Below are 15494 nucleotides of genomic sequence, written 5' to 3' on the forward strand. Positions count from 1 at the left end.
TGACTTATAAGAAATGCCAATGGGAACTTTTCAAGGTAAAATCAAAAGATTTTGAGACTATGTCTCAAAATAAAAAATAAAAAGGTCTTGGGATGCAGTTTAGTCATAAAGCACCTCTAGGTTTAAACCCCAGTATAAGAAAAACAAAACAAATGTCACAACAATAACAACAACATCAAAAATACTCCCAGAAAAAAAATGAACAAAAAGAAACAAGACAACAAAACAAAACAACAAATAAGAAACCTCAAAATAAAGCAAAAAGCAACCAAATTGGAAAGCAAATAAACTGTTCCTGTTTGCAGATGACATGATTTTATATTTTCACCATCCTACAGACTCACCAAAAATCTGCTAGAATGGGTAAACAAACTCAACAAAGTTATAGGATACAATATCAACATGCAAACATCAGTAGATTTTCTGCACAAAATAAATTATTCAAAGAAGAATTTTTAAAATTCCATTTACAACATTTAAAAATAATTAAATTATTATAAATAAATTTAACTAAGGAGGCAAATGATTTATACACTGAAAATCATAAAACATTGCTGAAAGAAAATGAAGAAGATATTCCTGGATTGATATTTCTGCATTCAAAGAATTAATATTGCCAAAATGTCTAATTTTGTATAAAGATTAATAATCTGTATAAAAATTCCAATGATATTTTTTATAGAAATAGAAAAGAATCCTAAAATTTATACAGAATCATTAAAGATCCTGAATTAACAAAGGAATCTTAAGCAAGTAGAATAAACCTGGGAGCATCACACTACCTGATTTTAAAATATACCACAAAAGTATAGTAATCAATAGCATGGTGCTGGGATAAAAACAGACATACAGACCAATCGAACAGAACAGAGAACCCAGAACTACGTACTTTTAGCTAACTTATTTTTGACAAAGATTCCCAGAATACACAATGGGAAAAAGTCTGTACAACAAATGGTGTTAGGAAAACTAGATATCCATAGGCAGAAGAATGACACTAGACTCTTATGTCACATCATTTAAAAAATCAACTCAAAATGGATTGCATAGTTCAACATTCAGTCTAGAACTATAAAACTAATATATGAAGAAATATGGAAAATGCTTCTTGATGACATTCTGGGCACTGATTCTGGATATGACCTAAAAAGGATAGGTATCAAAAGTAAAAATATATAGTTACAGCAACCAAAAAGCTTCTACACAGTAAAGGAAGCAGCACAGTAAAGAGTCAATCTACAGAATTGGAGAAAATACTTACAACCTGTGCATCTGATAGCGGGGCTGACACCTCAGACACATTAGGAACTCAACTCAAGAGGAAGGAAAAAAAATAACACATGGACTTCCAGGAAATTCTGTTCTTTGCAACTACATGGATGAATCAGGAAGGCCATTGAATTAAGTGAAATACACCAGGCACAGAATTAAAAGTACTTGGTGACCTCATTATCTATATGTGAAATGTAAAAGTTGAACTCAGAACAGAGAACAGAATGGTATGGTGGTTACTGGGGTTGGTGGGAACAGGAGTTGGGGAGATGTTGGTAAAGGATATAAAATAACATCTCAGAGTCTATTTTAAGTGTTTTCCATACAAAAAGTGATAAGTATATGAGTTGATGCATATGTTGATAAGTACAATTTAGCCGTTCCACAATGTATACGAATTTTAAAACACCATTTTTTTACCTGATTCACATATATAATTTTTGTCAATTTAAAAATTTTAACAATAAGTAATGAATAACTTGTCATAATTTAGGACAACTTCTTGTAAAATGAATGGATCTCTGTTGAGTCTACCTATTGTTCTATTTCATTTTAAGCTAATGAAATGAAACCCAAATTGCTGTCTCCAAATATGAGAACAAAATTGTGTTCATCCTTAGCTTGTTAACTGAAAAGCAGCAACTTGGAACAGAAGCCATCTTGAAATACAGTTATCTAAAACATGAAAATTTGTACTAGCCTTTAATTCAAGATGCATGCCTCTAGGTAGAGATGAAATGAAATACTTATTATTTTATTAGACCAATTGCTTCAGTCTATAAGCTTCATTGTCAAATTTCAACTTTAATTTTTACAATCTGAAATGACATTGTTTTGACTACATCACTCTTAAATAAACATTTTTGGTTTAATGCCACTGTCCTCTACATATTAATTAGTAGGAAAATAAAAATTTATGCAATACAATTTATTATTCTACTTTTTAACTAATATGAACACCATTCATAAAATATGCTTCACTTTAATCAATTTCCATAATTTATTGCATCTTTCTTTTTTAAATATTTTTTTAGTTGTTGATTTTATTTTATTTATGTATTTATGTATGGTGCTAAGAAACAAACCCAGCGCCTCACACATGCCAGGCAACTGTGTGCTACCAGTCCCAGCCCTACTGCATCTTTCTTTACCCACATTAAATCTAAGACTAAATTCTATTTAAAACTACTCCTTTGCCAATTTCATTTATGGAAGACAACTTCCTATGGACATTTCTGAACATAACTCATTTTTCCTTCCAGGCACTGAAGACACTAAGGGCAGGAAGTTAATTGTTTGTGTGTTTATGTTTGTTTTGCTTATCGACTGACTCTGTCTTGGTGGCTTGAAAAAAGTAAAGACATCTGATCTGGGAATAAAGAGGAATTGGTTCACTGAGGGCAGAGAGGAACCACCTCTGCACTCATAGACTGCATCTACTCTACCAAAGTACAGCTTGGGATCGGTGTACCACGTGTGGGAACAATTTCTCATTTCTCTCAAACTTAGTCACCACCAGCCAGGACAGAGGGTAGAGCTCAATAGCAAATTTTTAAAGAGAAAGCAAAGTCTTTTCTACTTGTATGTTTTTAAAAATATGCACATTGATAAATTATAGCTATATGTGTTTTTAAGATACAAAATGATGATGCTGTGATTTTTTTTTGTTACAATGTGAAATAACCAAATTAAGCCAACCAACCTATCCATCACCTCAAACATTTTACTGTATTGAGAACATTCAAGATCCAGCCTCCCAGTGACATTGAAATGTATAGTATTCAGCTCTTAGAAAAGACCTTACAAAAATCTGAGGCTTTGTACTCCTTGATTATTATCTCAGCATTCATCAGAATGTTAAAAATAATTATAGTTCAGCTGATGGCTGAGAACTGGGTAGCAACCACTGGTTCCTAAAACTCAACACTGCCTTTGAACTTTTTGGAATCTCACAGCCTTCTCTAACTGTATTCTGTTATTCCATGGCTGACAGTTGGAGCAGTTTCTTTCATCTGTTTTTCCAATTCCTTCTGGTTTCCTATACTATAGAATAAAAAACTACTAATATCATGAAAACACAGATATCCAGAAATGCCTAGGAAATACAGCCAGTTTGCTAGAGACTAGGAAAATAACTAGCAGCACTTCTATACCAGACTGCAACAGTAATGAGCATCTCCTAACACAGAATGTGAAGCAACCATCATTATTTTTGTTTCTGTTTTAACTGGTTCAATCAGATTTCCATGTATGAGAACCAGGGCTAGAGTAACAAATCATGTGAAAGGACCAATAGTACAAGCTGTTTCTCCTCCAGGACTAGCTAGATTCTTTATTGAAATTTTGATGACAATGCAGAATCACCCCTTTAAGCTGAAATTTCCCTATCAATTCCATTTAGAAACTTACTATACACTTTCAGCAAAGAATTCAAATACCCTCCTCAAGAAACCCAATGTGCCCTCTGTGTGTGTGTGTGTGTGTGTGTGTGTGTGTGTGTGTGTGTGTGGTGAAGGGGATGAAACCCAGGGCATTGCCCATCATGCTAGGCAACTGCTCTACCACTGAGCCACACCCGGAACTCTTAATCTTATCTTTAATGCCATGTGACCAGCATAGAGCTGTCAGTTAGGCTGCACCATCTAAACTTCACACATTTGTTTTTAACATGTATGGGAACACCCTGGAGAGCACTGGGATTCATAATGCTTTCTTTAAAATAATTTAAAATTTGACTTTTATTTCTATTTAATTCATGTTGAAAAAGGAAAAATAAAGACACAAAGAATTTGATGCCTAATTAGTAAAGTACACTTTTATTTTGATGATTTTATGGAAAATAACTAGGGGCAGAAAAATGTCTGTGAGATATTTAGGCTGTGATTTTACAAGAGTGGCTGAGAGTAAGTGACACATCTCATTGCAACTCACAATTGTCTTCTTCTCTTAATCTTGTCTAGTTTTATCATTAAATAATTTCTTATTTGGCTTGTGAATTCTTCGCTGAAAGTGTGTATTAAGTTTCTAAATGTAACTTGTGAACTTAATATCTGCTTTGATTTTGGCTTTTTTGAGTTAGAAAATTACCAAGTTTTTAAGGGTTATGCCAATTGCCAAGTGAGGGGAGGTTAGTGGGAGAGCTTTTCAAGGAAGGCTGCAGCTCCTGGCAGGCAGCACTTAGGATTACAGGTGCACTCAGATAAGAATATGGTTTCTACCTTGATTAGCACTCACTGAAAATTACCAACATGACAAGAAGCCTCTTTCAGCTTGACAAAAGCTTCCTGCATTTGCAATTCCGTGGTTATGAGCCATTTCTTGTGGGGAGACACTCTTTCACTTACCTAAAATCATCCCCAACACAAGAGATATGACAGCATTGAATTCCATCCCTGATGACAGAGTGGCTCTTCTCCTTGCATTCTGGTTAACCTATTAAACAGTCCACAAGAAGTAGACATGGAAATGTGAGCAATTTGGATGATAAGAGGATGGGAATCAAGGGCAGGCCAAGAAAAATGACAAAGATAAGTGATACATTAGTGCTATCAGAAAGATGAAAGAAACCAACTTCAAACAATAGATTATCTAGAATGGAGAAACCCTTTCTTGAACAATTTCAGTAATACATTAAATTCCACTTGTCCTCACTGTCTCACCCTTTTCCCTTTATTTTTATTCATGGTATAAGTATCCATAAATGGTATAATCCGTAGGAAATGCAATAAGCTATTTTAAATCTCAAAGTTTAATTTACTCTGGTGCTTTTTCAAAAATAGATTCTTATTTTAAGCAAGATCTTGACCTTTTCCTTGTGTTTAAATTGCTGTAGCATTTATTCTTTTGTATAAAGTGGGAATGGGTTTGTCAACTTTCACTATCATATATTAGATATTTCTCTATCAAGTCAAGTAAAACATCTGAGGACAGCTTTGCTTTTAAAACTGTTAGTACTTACTAACAACAGCTTTGATAATCTCATTGCTAAACAAAACACTTTGATTACATGTCTGTCCTAACAAGACTTAGAGAATAATAGTGCTAAATGGGTATTTCTGTTATTAAGATGTATTATCAAATTTTTGCTTTAACTCATACATTCTGAGAGCCACTATTTTAATTATTGATGCCATTGTTAGATTTATTATCTTACCTCTACAAAGACCACTGCAGCTTCTCTGTTAATCTTCACATTGTGAAGTTGCCCATCAGCCAGGTTTTTAAAATCAAAGTTAAAAACATCTGGCTCTCTGTGTCTGTCTAGCTTATACCTGATCTGCAAACTTCCTGAAGACAAAAAAAAAAGACAGTTTTAACTAAAACAAAACTTTACAAAAATTGCCCACGCAGGTTCTAAATCACATTAAATTTTCTAAATATAATTTGAATCTATGGAGCATATTTTTGGGTGGAACAATATATACTTCTCCTGGAAAATTGATCGTTTATGAGCTATTTTAGGGCCACATTCTAAATTTAGTTACTATTTTAAAAGTTAATATCAAATGGATTATAATGAACAGTCTCCTTTCCAACATCCTCAATTTTCCTTAACTAAATGAAAAAGTGTAAGTTGAGCATATGAAAACTCTGAACCAGGCTCTAAGTCAATTATTAATGTGATAGTCATATTATTAAATGGTAAAACCTCAAGCAATACTGCATTAATGTTCAGGTTCTTTAACTTCTTTTAATCTGAATTCACTGCAATTTAATGTATTGTTGACATTTGCATAATTAATTTTTTTCCTTACACGATCAGGATTTTTCCCCCTAAAGTTTGTGCCATAACAAAGAAATAGAGAAAAATAGAAATATATTGTTTTTTGCAGTATCCAAATCTCTCATTCCACATACTGTACTTCTTCACAGATGGAGCTCAATAATTCTCTTAATACTTATAATTCTCATATGGTTTTTGCATATCCATAGAAACCAGTTTAAGATTGTTTGTTCTCCAACTGTGTACTCCTGAAAAAGCCTTAGCAGGCTTCAGTTGGGTGGGTCACTCAACTTTTTCATATACGCATGACACTAGTGATTTCTCAACTACTAATAGATAAAGAACCATCATATTTATTGGATGCTTATGGATATTGTCTTTTCTATGGTTTAAATATTTCTTTATTTTTTTTTCTTAGAGGGAACTAGAAATATTTTCCATGTATTAAACAAGATATTTCAAAGAGAACTACAAAATTCAATTATATATTTCATACATAGAAGCATAGGCCCCCCCCAGGGAATCACAGGAAGCACAGTTTCACACCAAACCCATAAAATAATCAAACGTTTATGGGAGAAAGGCATCTTAATTGAATCGTTGAAATGTTAACTTTTGCTGTAAATATTTGGGGTTATAATGAAAAATAAAGCAACTGTAGTAAAGCCTGGTTTGTGACTGGATCACCGAAAGGTCCTGTGGCTTTATGGTCACATTTTTCTTACTCAGTTTCTTATTTATTTATTTATTTATTTATTATTGGTTGTTCAAAACATTACAAAGCTCTTGACATATCATATTTCATACATTTGATTCAAGTGGGTTGGTTCTCATACTCACCATTGGAGGCAAGGATAACTGAAAGGTACTCCTCATAGACAGAGCCTACAAACAGCAGCAGGCTGGGAGTCCCCGTGGTTCGGAAGCTCAAGGTGACTATTTCCCTGGTTAGTGTTAGCTCCTCATGAAATAAAGCTGCTAAGGAGCTGGAGTTCCCATTGAAGGTGTAATTGTGATGCTCTTGAAAACTGTAGATTATGGAGGAACCAGCTCCAAAATAGGCAGAAATCTCTGGACAAAATTTTTGTTTTGTTAGTAATACTTAAGTGCAATAATACTTGCTTTATGCACATTTTTTAAAAAAACCTAATCCCTCACTATCCCAAGAGAGAAAATAATAATGGCATTTTTACTGTTTCATTTTACTTTTACAATTTTAAGGTTAAAAATGTATATATACTATTATTTATCTAATAAAATATTACACATACTCATTCTCCATTATTTTTATAACTTGATTTTGTAATGATAAATATTTCACTGTTGCCTTCAAAATATTTCATCTTAGATTTACATAAAATTAAATCTCTAGTCTAAACATATAATTCAGAGGTTTTTCCTCTTCATGGGGCATTTCACTACGGCAATCCAGAAATGACTGCTACCAGAGCTAACAGAAGTAGCCAGTAATGGCTTCTCAAAACAGATTCCTATCTCTTCCTGAATTACACAGAGGATTTGGGACAGAAATTCTATTTCAAATCATCATAGAGTTGCTTTGTCCTTTCTTTGTAGCATCATATGCCAGAACATTCTTCATGTTGTACTTGAAGCCTCCTTCTTGGCCACTTACCATGTGAGCAGAATGGGCCCTCATAGGCAGAGGATGTACAGTCGCAAGCCACTCCTCTGTGCTGTTCTTGACATATGCCCCCATTGTGACACAAGTGTGCATAGCTGCTGCAGTGTCCTGCACACCCTGCCTCCACTCCTGGAGTCACCTTGGCTCTTCCCTCCAGGTCCAGAGCCATCCCGTTCAACTGCAGAAACCGAATGCACCCCAGAAAGCCCCTCTGCCTGCTGGCCGTTCCACCTGCAAGGGAAACACTGCAAATGGCAGCACAGTTCCTCCTGTACTATTGGCAAGTCAACACTCCACCTGAGGCCTTGTGGACAAGATCAAAAACCAGGACCCTTAAAAATGTTCTCTATGGAGACCCAAGATTGTGGGCTAGAGGAAGGCTGCATTCTGTGTTGCTCTGTGACCTGGATTCAAGTAGTGGGGAATACTGTTTTTCTGTGAGTTATTAGAGGACCCCCAACAGCTGTGCCAGAACATTAATGCACAGGTCCCTTGCTGCAAACCCACACAGGATCCTGGTTGTGGCTGCCTATGCGCAGGACCTCTGGTCACCATTCCTCTGTGCAATCCCATGAGGCTCCCCTGTCGCCTCCATCTTGGGACACTGTAACCACTGCCATAGTCCCTTACTTGCAATAGCCTGCACCTGGGGACACCAAACAGGGTCTGAAGACAGCCACCAGCCACAACACTGTACACCACCGAGCTGCATCTCTGAACACGACACCCAATGCCACTGTCCAGCCCTTGGGACACCTTTGTCACCATCTTTAGTTGGGGCAACTCCCAGCTGGCAAACCGGCTGGGTCCTAGAAGCAATGTCAAAGTACCTATAGTCCCCAACTCCTTCCTCCCCTGCAGCCACTAACAGGGCACAGTGCTTGCGGCTATGTGGCAAGCTCGCAAGCCTGGCCCTGAACTGCCCAATACAAAACAGCTCTCTAGGACAGGTACGCAGCCCCCATAGCACAGTCCATAAGATCTCTGGAGAGAGAGGTTCCTGATTGGGAAGTAGAAAGGGAGGGGGTGAGTGAGATACAGTTTAGAGACTACATTAGATACCAGGAATTGTGAGGGCTATGGTCTATAGGTGATATAAGGAGATAAGACCAGGCACCTACATCACATGAGTAGGCCCCAAAGGAGATACTTAAGATGCTGTCTCCCACTGGGGACATGCAACTACTATATGCCACTTCCAGGAGCTCCATCCCCAAGACCAACCCTCCTACCCTAATAATCTTCATTAGCCTAAGGGTGGAGATACCAGCAAACAACAGACAATCCCAACTACTGGATGAGTAGGGAAGCAGGAAAGATACTGAACTCCAACAAAAACAATCCTTGTATTTTCCTTTGAGATTTTTTCTTTTCTCTTTTTTCCCCTTTCTCTCTCTCTCTCTCTCTCTCTCTCTCTCTCTCTCTCTCTCTCTCTCTCTCTTCTCCCACCCCCACATCCCCAACATTTGTGAAACCAAGTATTTTTCATGGATTAGGCTATTGAGGACTGGAATGTCTGTGTAGTATATGACAGTTGTGTTGCATATTATTTTATCTCCTATTTCTACATTTTTATTTTTCTTAATTTTTATGGTTATTTGTTTTTTTATTCCATTGTCTTCTCACTTACTAGTCTCATCAAAATTACTTTCTCTCTTTTCTCCTGCTACTAGCCAACTAGATTCCTTTTTCAAGCTTCCTAAGATCTAATAAGTCTTTATATCCTTACCTCCTACCTCCTTAACATCTCATCCTATACCACACCCCTGTTCTCTTTGTTCACCATCCGAAACTGTAGACCCTTTTGCAAACCTACTGTTTATATTGTAGATAATAATTAAACTCAACATTTCTGCATATTGTGACAACCCCACAAATGTCTTAATAGTGGTTATTTGGTTCAAGGTTGTATATTGTTTGTATTGGGATCTGTTAATATTGTTCTCCCCCTTAAAAGAGAGGTATTGGAACCCTGCAGGGACACTATATGCCTATAGGGTAAAAACTGTAACACCTTGGATCTGCAGTGCTACAAGGGAAGACATACAAACAACATGAGAAAACAAGGGAATGAAGTGCCCTAAACAAACCAAGATACTATATTACTAGAATCCATGGCCAGCACAGCAGAAGAAATGACAGAGAAGGAGTTCAGGATATACATAATTAAAATGTTCTGTGCATTAAAGGATGATATAAGAGAGCAAATACAGGCAGCAAAATATAATTACAATAAAGAGTTACATAAGCCAATATAGGAAACAAAAGATTCCTTCAAAAAGGAGATGGAGGTTCTGAGGGGGCAAAAAAAAAAAAACAACAGAAGTCCTTGAAATGAAGGAAAGAATAAACCAAATTAAAAACACAATGGAAAGCATCACCAACAGGTTAGATCATTTGGAAGACAAAACCTCAGACAATAAAGAGAAAACATATAATCTTGAAATAATGTTGACCACAAAATGAAACCATAAGCAGAACATTCAAGAATTATGAGATAACATAAAAAGACCAAATTTAAGAATTATTGGGATAGAGGAAGGCATAGAGTTACAAACCAAAGAAATGAACAATCTATTCAATAAAACCAGAAAATTTTCCAAATATGAAGGATGAATTGGAAAATCAAATACAAGAGACTTATAGGACACCAAATGTACAAAATCATAACAGATCCACACCAAGGCACATTATAATGAAAACACCTAGCATACAGAATGGGAGAATTTTAAAAGCTATAAGAGAAAGGAATCAGATTACATATAGGGGGAAACCAATTAGGCTATCTGCAGATTTTCCAACCCAGATCCTGAAAACTAGAAGATCCTAGAAAAACATATGCCAAGCTCTGAAAGAAACCAAGAATATTATATCAGCAAAATTAAGCTTTAGATGTGATGACGAAACAAAAACCTTCTATGATAAACAAAATTTTAAAAAATTTACAACTAGAAAGCCTGCACTACAGAACATCCTCAGCAAGATATTTCATGAGAAGGAAACAAAATCAACAATGAAAATAAGCAATGGTAGGTTTTACACTAAAAGAAAAACCAATCAAAGGAAAAACCAAGTCAAGTTATATAGTAAAAATAAACAAAAGTGACTAGAAATATAAATCATGTCTCAATAATAAACCTGAATGTTAATGGCCTAAGCTCATCAATCAAAAGACAGGCAGGCAGATTTGATTTAAAATAGACCCAACAATATGCTGCCTTCAAAAGACTCCTCTCTTAGGAAAAGACATCCACAGATGGAAGGTGAAAGATTGGGAAAAAGATATCCCTCACATGGACTGCAGTAAGAAACAGGGGTTTCCATCCTCATATCAAATAAAGTAAACTTCAAGCCAAAGTTAATCAAAAGGAATAAAGAAGGATATTATATACTGCTTAAGGGAACCATACATTAACAAGACATAACAATTATAAATCTATATGCTGCAAACAATGGAACATCTATGTTCATCAAACAAACTCTTCTCAATTTCAAGAGTCAAATAGACCACAACACAATAATACTGGGTGAGTTTAACACACCTCTTTCACCATTGGACAGACCTTCCAAACAAAAGTTAAACCAAGAAACTACAGAACTCAATAATACAATCAATTAGACTTACCAGACATATATAGATATTTCATCCATCAATGAGTGAAATACACTTTCTTCTCAGCAACACATGGATCCTTCTCTAAAATAGACCATATATTATGCCACAAAGTAACTCTTAGCAAATCCAAAAAACAGAGATACTACTCTATATTCTATGAGATCACAATGGAATAAAATTAGAAATCAATGATAAAATAAAAACTAGGAGCTACTCTAACACCTGGAGACTAAATATGCTATTGAATGAACAATGGATTGCAGAAGGCATTAAAGAAGAGATTAAAAAGTTCTTAGAGGTAAATGAGAATACTGATACAACATACTGAAATATCTAGGACACTATGAAGGCAGTACTAAGAGGAAAGTTATTGCATGGAGTTCATTCCTTAAAAGAAAAAAAAGTCAACAAACAAATGATTTAACATTACATCTCAAAACCCTAGAAAAAGAAGAACAAACCAAAAAAGTAGAAGCAGGAAATAATTAAAATCAGAGCTGAAATCAATGAAACTGAAACAAAAGAAACAATTAAAATATTTGACAAAACAAAAAGTTAGTTCTTTGAAAAAAATAAATAAAATTGATAAACCCTTAGCTGTGCTAACGAAGAGAATGAGAGAGAAAACTCAAATAACTAACATCCATGATGAAAAAGGAAATATCATGATGGACACTACAGAAATACAGAAGATAATTAGTAATTCTTTTGAAAATTTGTACTTCAATAAAATAGAAAATATTGACGGCATCGACAAATTTCTAGAGTCATGTGATTTGCCCAAACTGAATCAGGATGATATATACAAGTTAAACAGATCAATTTCAAGCAATGAAATAGAAGATGCCATCATAAGCCTACCAACCAAGAGAAACCCAGGGCCAGATGGATACATAGCTAAGCTCTATAAGACCTTCAAAGAAGAACTAATACCAATACTCCTAAAATTATTCCATTAAAGAGAAAAAAAGGAAAAAAATTCCAAACTCATTCTATGAGGCCAATATTACTCTGATTCCAAAACCAGGCAAAGACACATCAAAGAAAGAAAACTTCAGACCATTATCTCTAATGAACATAGATGCAAAAATTCTCAATAAAAATTCTGGCAAATCTAATACAAAAACATATTAAAATGATAGTGTACCACAATCCAGTGGGGTTCACCCCAGGTTGGTTCAACATATAGAAATCAGTAAATGTAATTGGTCACATCAATAGACTTAAAGATAAGTACCATATGATCATCTCAATAGATGCAGAAAAAGCATTCTACAAATACAGCACCCCTTCATGTTCAAAACTAGAAAAACTAGGGATAATAGGAACCATATCTCAACATTATAAAAGCTATCTATGCTAAGCCCAAGGCTAACATCTTTCTAAATGGAGAAAAATTGAAAACATTCCGTCGAAAAACTGGAACAAGACAGGGATGCCCTCCATCACCACTTCTTTTTTTCCTAATTTCTTTGTTTTAATTAGTTATAAATGACAGTAGAATGCATTTATATACTTTGATATATCATACATAGATGGGATATAATTTCTCACTTTTCTGAGTGTACATGTTGCAGAATCAATATTGGTCATGTAGTCACATATATACATACAGCAATAATGTCTGTTTCATTCTACTATTTTTCCTATCCCCACATCCTCTTCCCTCCCCTCCCATCACTTCCCTCTACCTAATCTAAGGAAACGCTCTTCTTCCCTAGTGCCCCGCACCATATTGTGAATTAGCATTTGCCTATTAGAGAAAACATTCGGCCTTTGGTTTTGTTGGATTGGCTTATTTCACTTAGAATATTCTCCACCTCCAACCATTTACTGGCAGATGCCATAATTTTGCTGGTGGGACTGCAAATTGGTGCAACTACTATGGAAAGCAGTATGGAGATTCCTCAGAAAACTGGGAATAGAACTACCATTTGACCCAGCTATCCTACTCATTGTTTTATACCCAAAAGACTTAAAATCAGCATACTATAGTGACGCACACACATCAATTTTTACAGCAGCTCAATTCACAATAGCTAGACTATGGAACAAACCTAGGTGTCCCTCAATAGATAAATGGATAATGAAAATGTGGGATATATAATCTTTTACCACTTCTATTTAGTTCTTGAAACTCTAGCCATAGGCAATGAGACAGATGAAAGAAATTAAAGAGATATGCATAGGAAAGAATTCAAACTATCACTATTTGCTGATGACATGATTCCATACCTAGAGGATCCAAAAAATTCCACCAGAAAACATCCAGAACCAATAAATGAATTCAATGAAGTAGCAGGATATAAAATCAACACCCATAAATCAAAGGCATTTCTATACATCAGTGACAAATCCTCTGAAAGAGAAACTAAGAGAACTACCCCATTTACAATAACTTCAAAAAATAAAATAAAAAACTTGGGAATCAACTGAACGGAAGAGGTGAAAGACCTCTACAATGAAAACTATAGAATACTCAAGAAAGAAATTAAAGACGACCTAAGAAGATGGAAAGATCCTCCTTGTTCTTGAATAGGCAGAATTAATATTGTCAAAATAACCATACTACCAAAAGCACTATACAGATTTAATGCAATTCCAATCAAAATCCCAATGACATTCCTCATAGAAATAGAAAAAGCAGTCATAAAACTCATCTGGAAAAATAAGAGACCTAGAATAGCCAAAGCAATCCTTAGCAAGAAGAATGAATCAGATTGCATCATGCCACACCTTAAACTATACTACAAAGCTGTAGTAACAAAAACAACATGTTATTGGCACCAAAATAGACTTGTAGACTAATGGTACAGAATAGAGGACACAGAGACAACCACCTAAATACAGTTACCTCATACTAGACAAAGGTGCCAAAAACACATATTGGAAAAAAGATAGCCTCTTCAACAAATGGTGCTGGGAAAACTGGAAATCCATATGCATCATAATGAATTAAGCCCCTATCTCTCACCACGCACATAACTCAAAGCTGATCAAGGACCTAGGAATTAGACCAGAGACCCTGTACCTAATGAAGAAAAAGTAGGCCCAAATCTTCATCATGTCAGATTAGGCCTAAACTATCTTAACAAGACTCCTTTAGTGCAAGAAATAAAATCAAGAATTAATAAATGGGAGGGATTCAAACTGAAAAGTTTCTTTACAGCAAAAGACACAGTGAGGTGAAGAGACAGCTTACAGAATGGGAGCAAATTTTTACCACATGCACATCAGATAGAGCACTAATTTCTAGGGTACATATAAAGAACTCAAAAAAACTTAACATCAATAATAATAATAATAATAATAATAATAATAATAATAATAACAACAACAACAACCCAATCAATAAATGGGCTAAGGAACTGAACAGACACTTCTCAGAAGATGATTAACGAATTTATGGAAAAATGTTCAATATCTCTAGCAATTGAAGAATGCAAATGAAAACTACTCTAAGATTTTATCTCACTCCAGTCAGAATGGCCGCTAGAGGATGTGGGGGGAAAGGAACAATCATACATTGGTGGTAGGACTGCAAATCAGTGCAACCAATCTGCAAAGCAATATGGAGATTCCTTGGCAAACTTGAGATAGAACCACCATTTGACCCAGCTATCCCACTCCTTGGTTTATAGCCAAAGACTTAAAAACAGCATACTTCAGTGATGCAATCACATCAATATATATAGCAGCACAATTCAAAATAGCTAAATCGTGGAATGAACCTAGATGCCCTTCGGTAGATGAATGGATAAAGAAACTGAGGTATGTATACACAGTGAAATATTACTCAGCATTAAAACAGAATAAAATCATGGTATTTGCAGGTATATGGATAGAGTTAGAGAACATTATGCTAAGTGAAGTAAGCCAATCCCAAAAAACCAAAGGCCAAATGTTTTCTCTGATATGTGGATGCCGATACATAAGTGGGGTGAGGGGGAGCATGGGAAGCATGGAGGAACTTTGGAGAGGGAAAAGGGGAAGGAGAAGGGAGGGGGCATGGGGGTAGGAAAGATGGTGGAATGAGATGGACATCATTACCCTAAGTACACGTATGAAGACACAAATAGTATGACTCTACTTTGTGTACAACCAGAGAAATGAAAAACTGTGCAATATATGTGCACTATGGATTGATATGCATCCTGCTGTAATGTATAACAAATTAGAATATATAAATTTTAAAAAATAAAATAAAAACAAAAAAGAAAAAATGTTCTCTAAACAAATGC

The 15494-nt window shown here is 35.3% G+C and overlaps 1 protein-coding gene across 1 annotated transcript in view; it reads right to left on the minus strand.

Moving 5' to 3' along the window:
• Positions 1-4616: 4616 nt before the first annotated feature.
• LOC124106465 (contactin-associated protein-like 3) overlaps positions 4617-15494 on the minus strand; it is a gene marked incomplete at both ends in the record, with an annotated part of 93931 nt that continues 83053 nt past the window's right edge. The window contains 4 exon segments of the mRNA XM_046464071.1: positions 4617-4704; positions 5426-5559; positions 6836-7066; positions 7629-7868. Coding sequence (XP_046320027.1) covers positions 4617-4704; positions 5426-5559; positions 6836-7066; positions 7629-7868 — 693 coding nt within the window.

This window comes from Marmota monax, unplaced genomic scaffold, assembly GCF_021218885.2.
Source record: "Marmota monax isolate L192 unplaced genomic scaffold, Marmota_monax_Labrador192_F-V1.1 WCK01_AAM20220418_F8-fsc01040, whole genome shotgun sequence".
NCBI lineage: Eukaryota > Metazoa > Chordata > Mammalia > Rodentia > Sciuridae > Marmota > Marmota monax.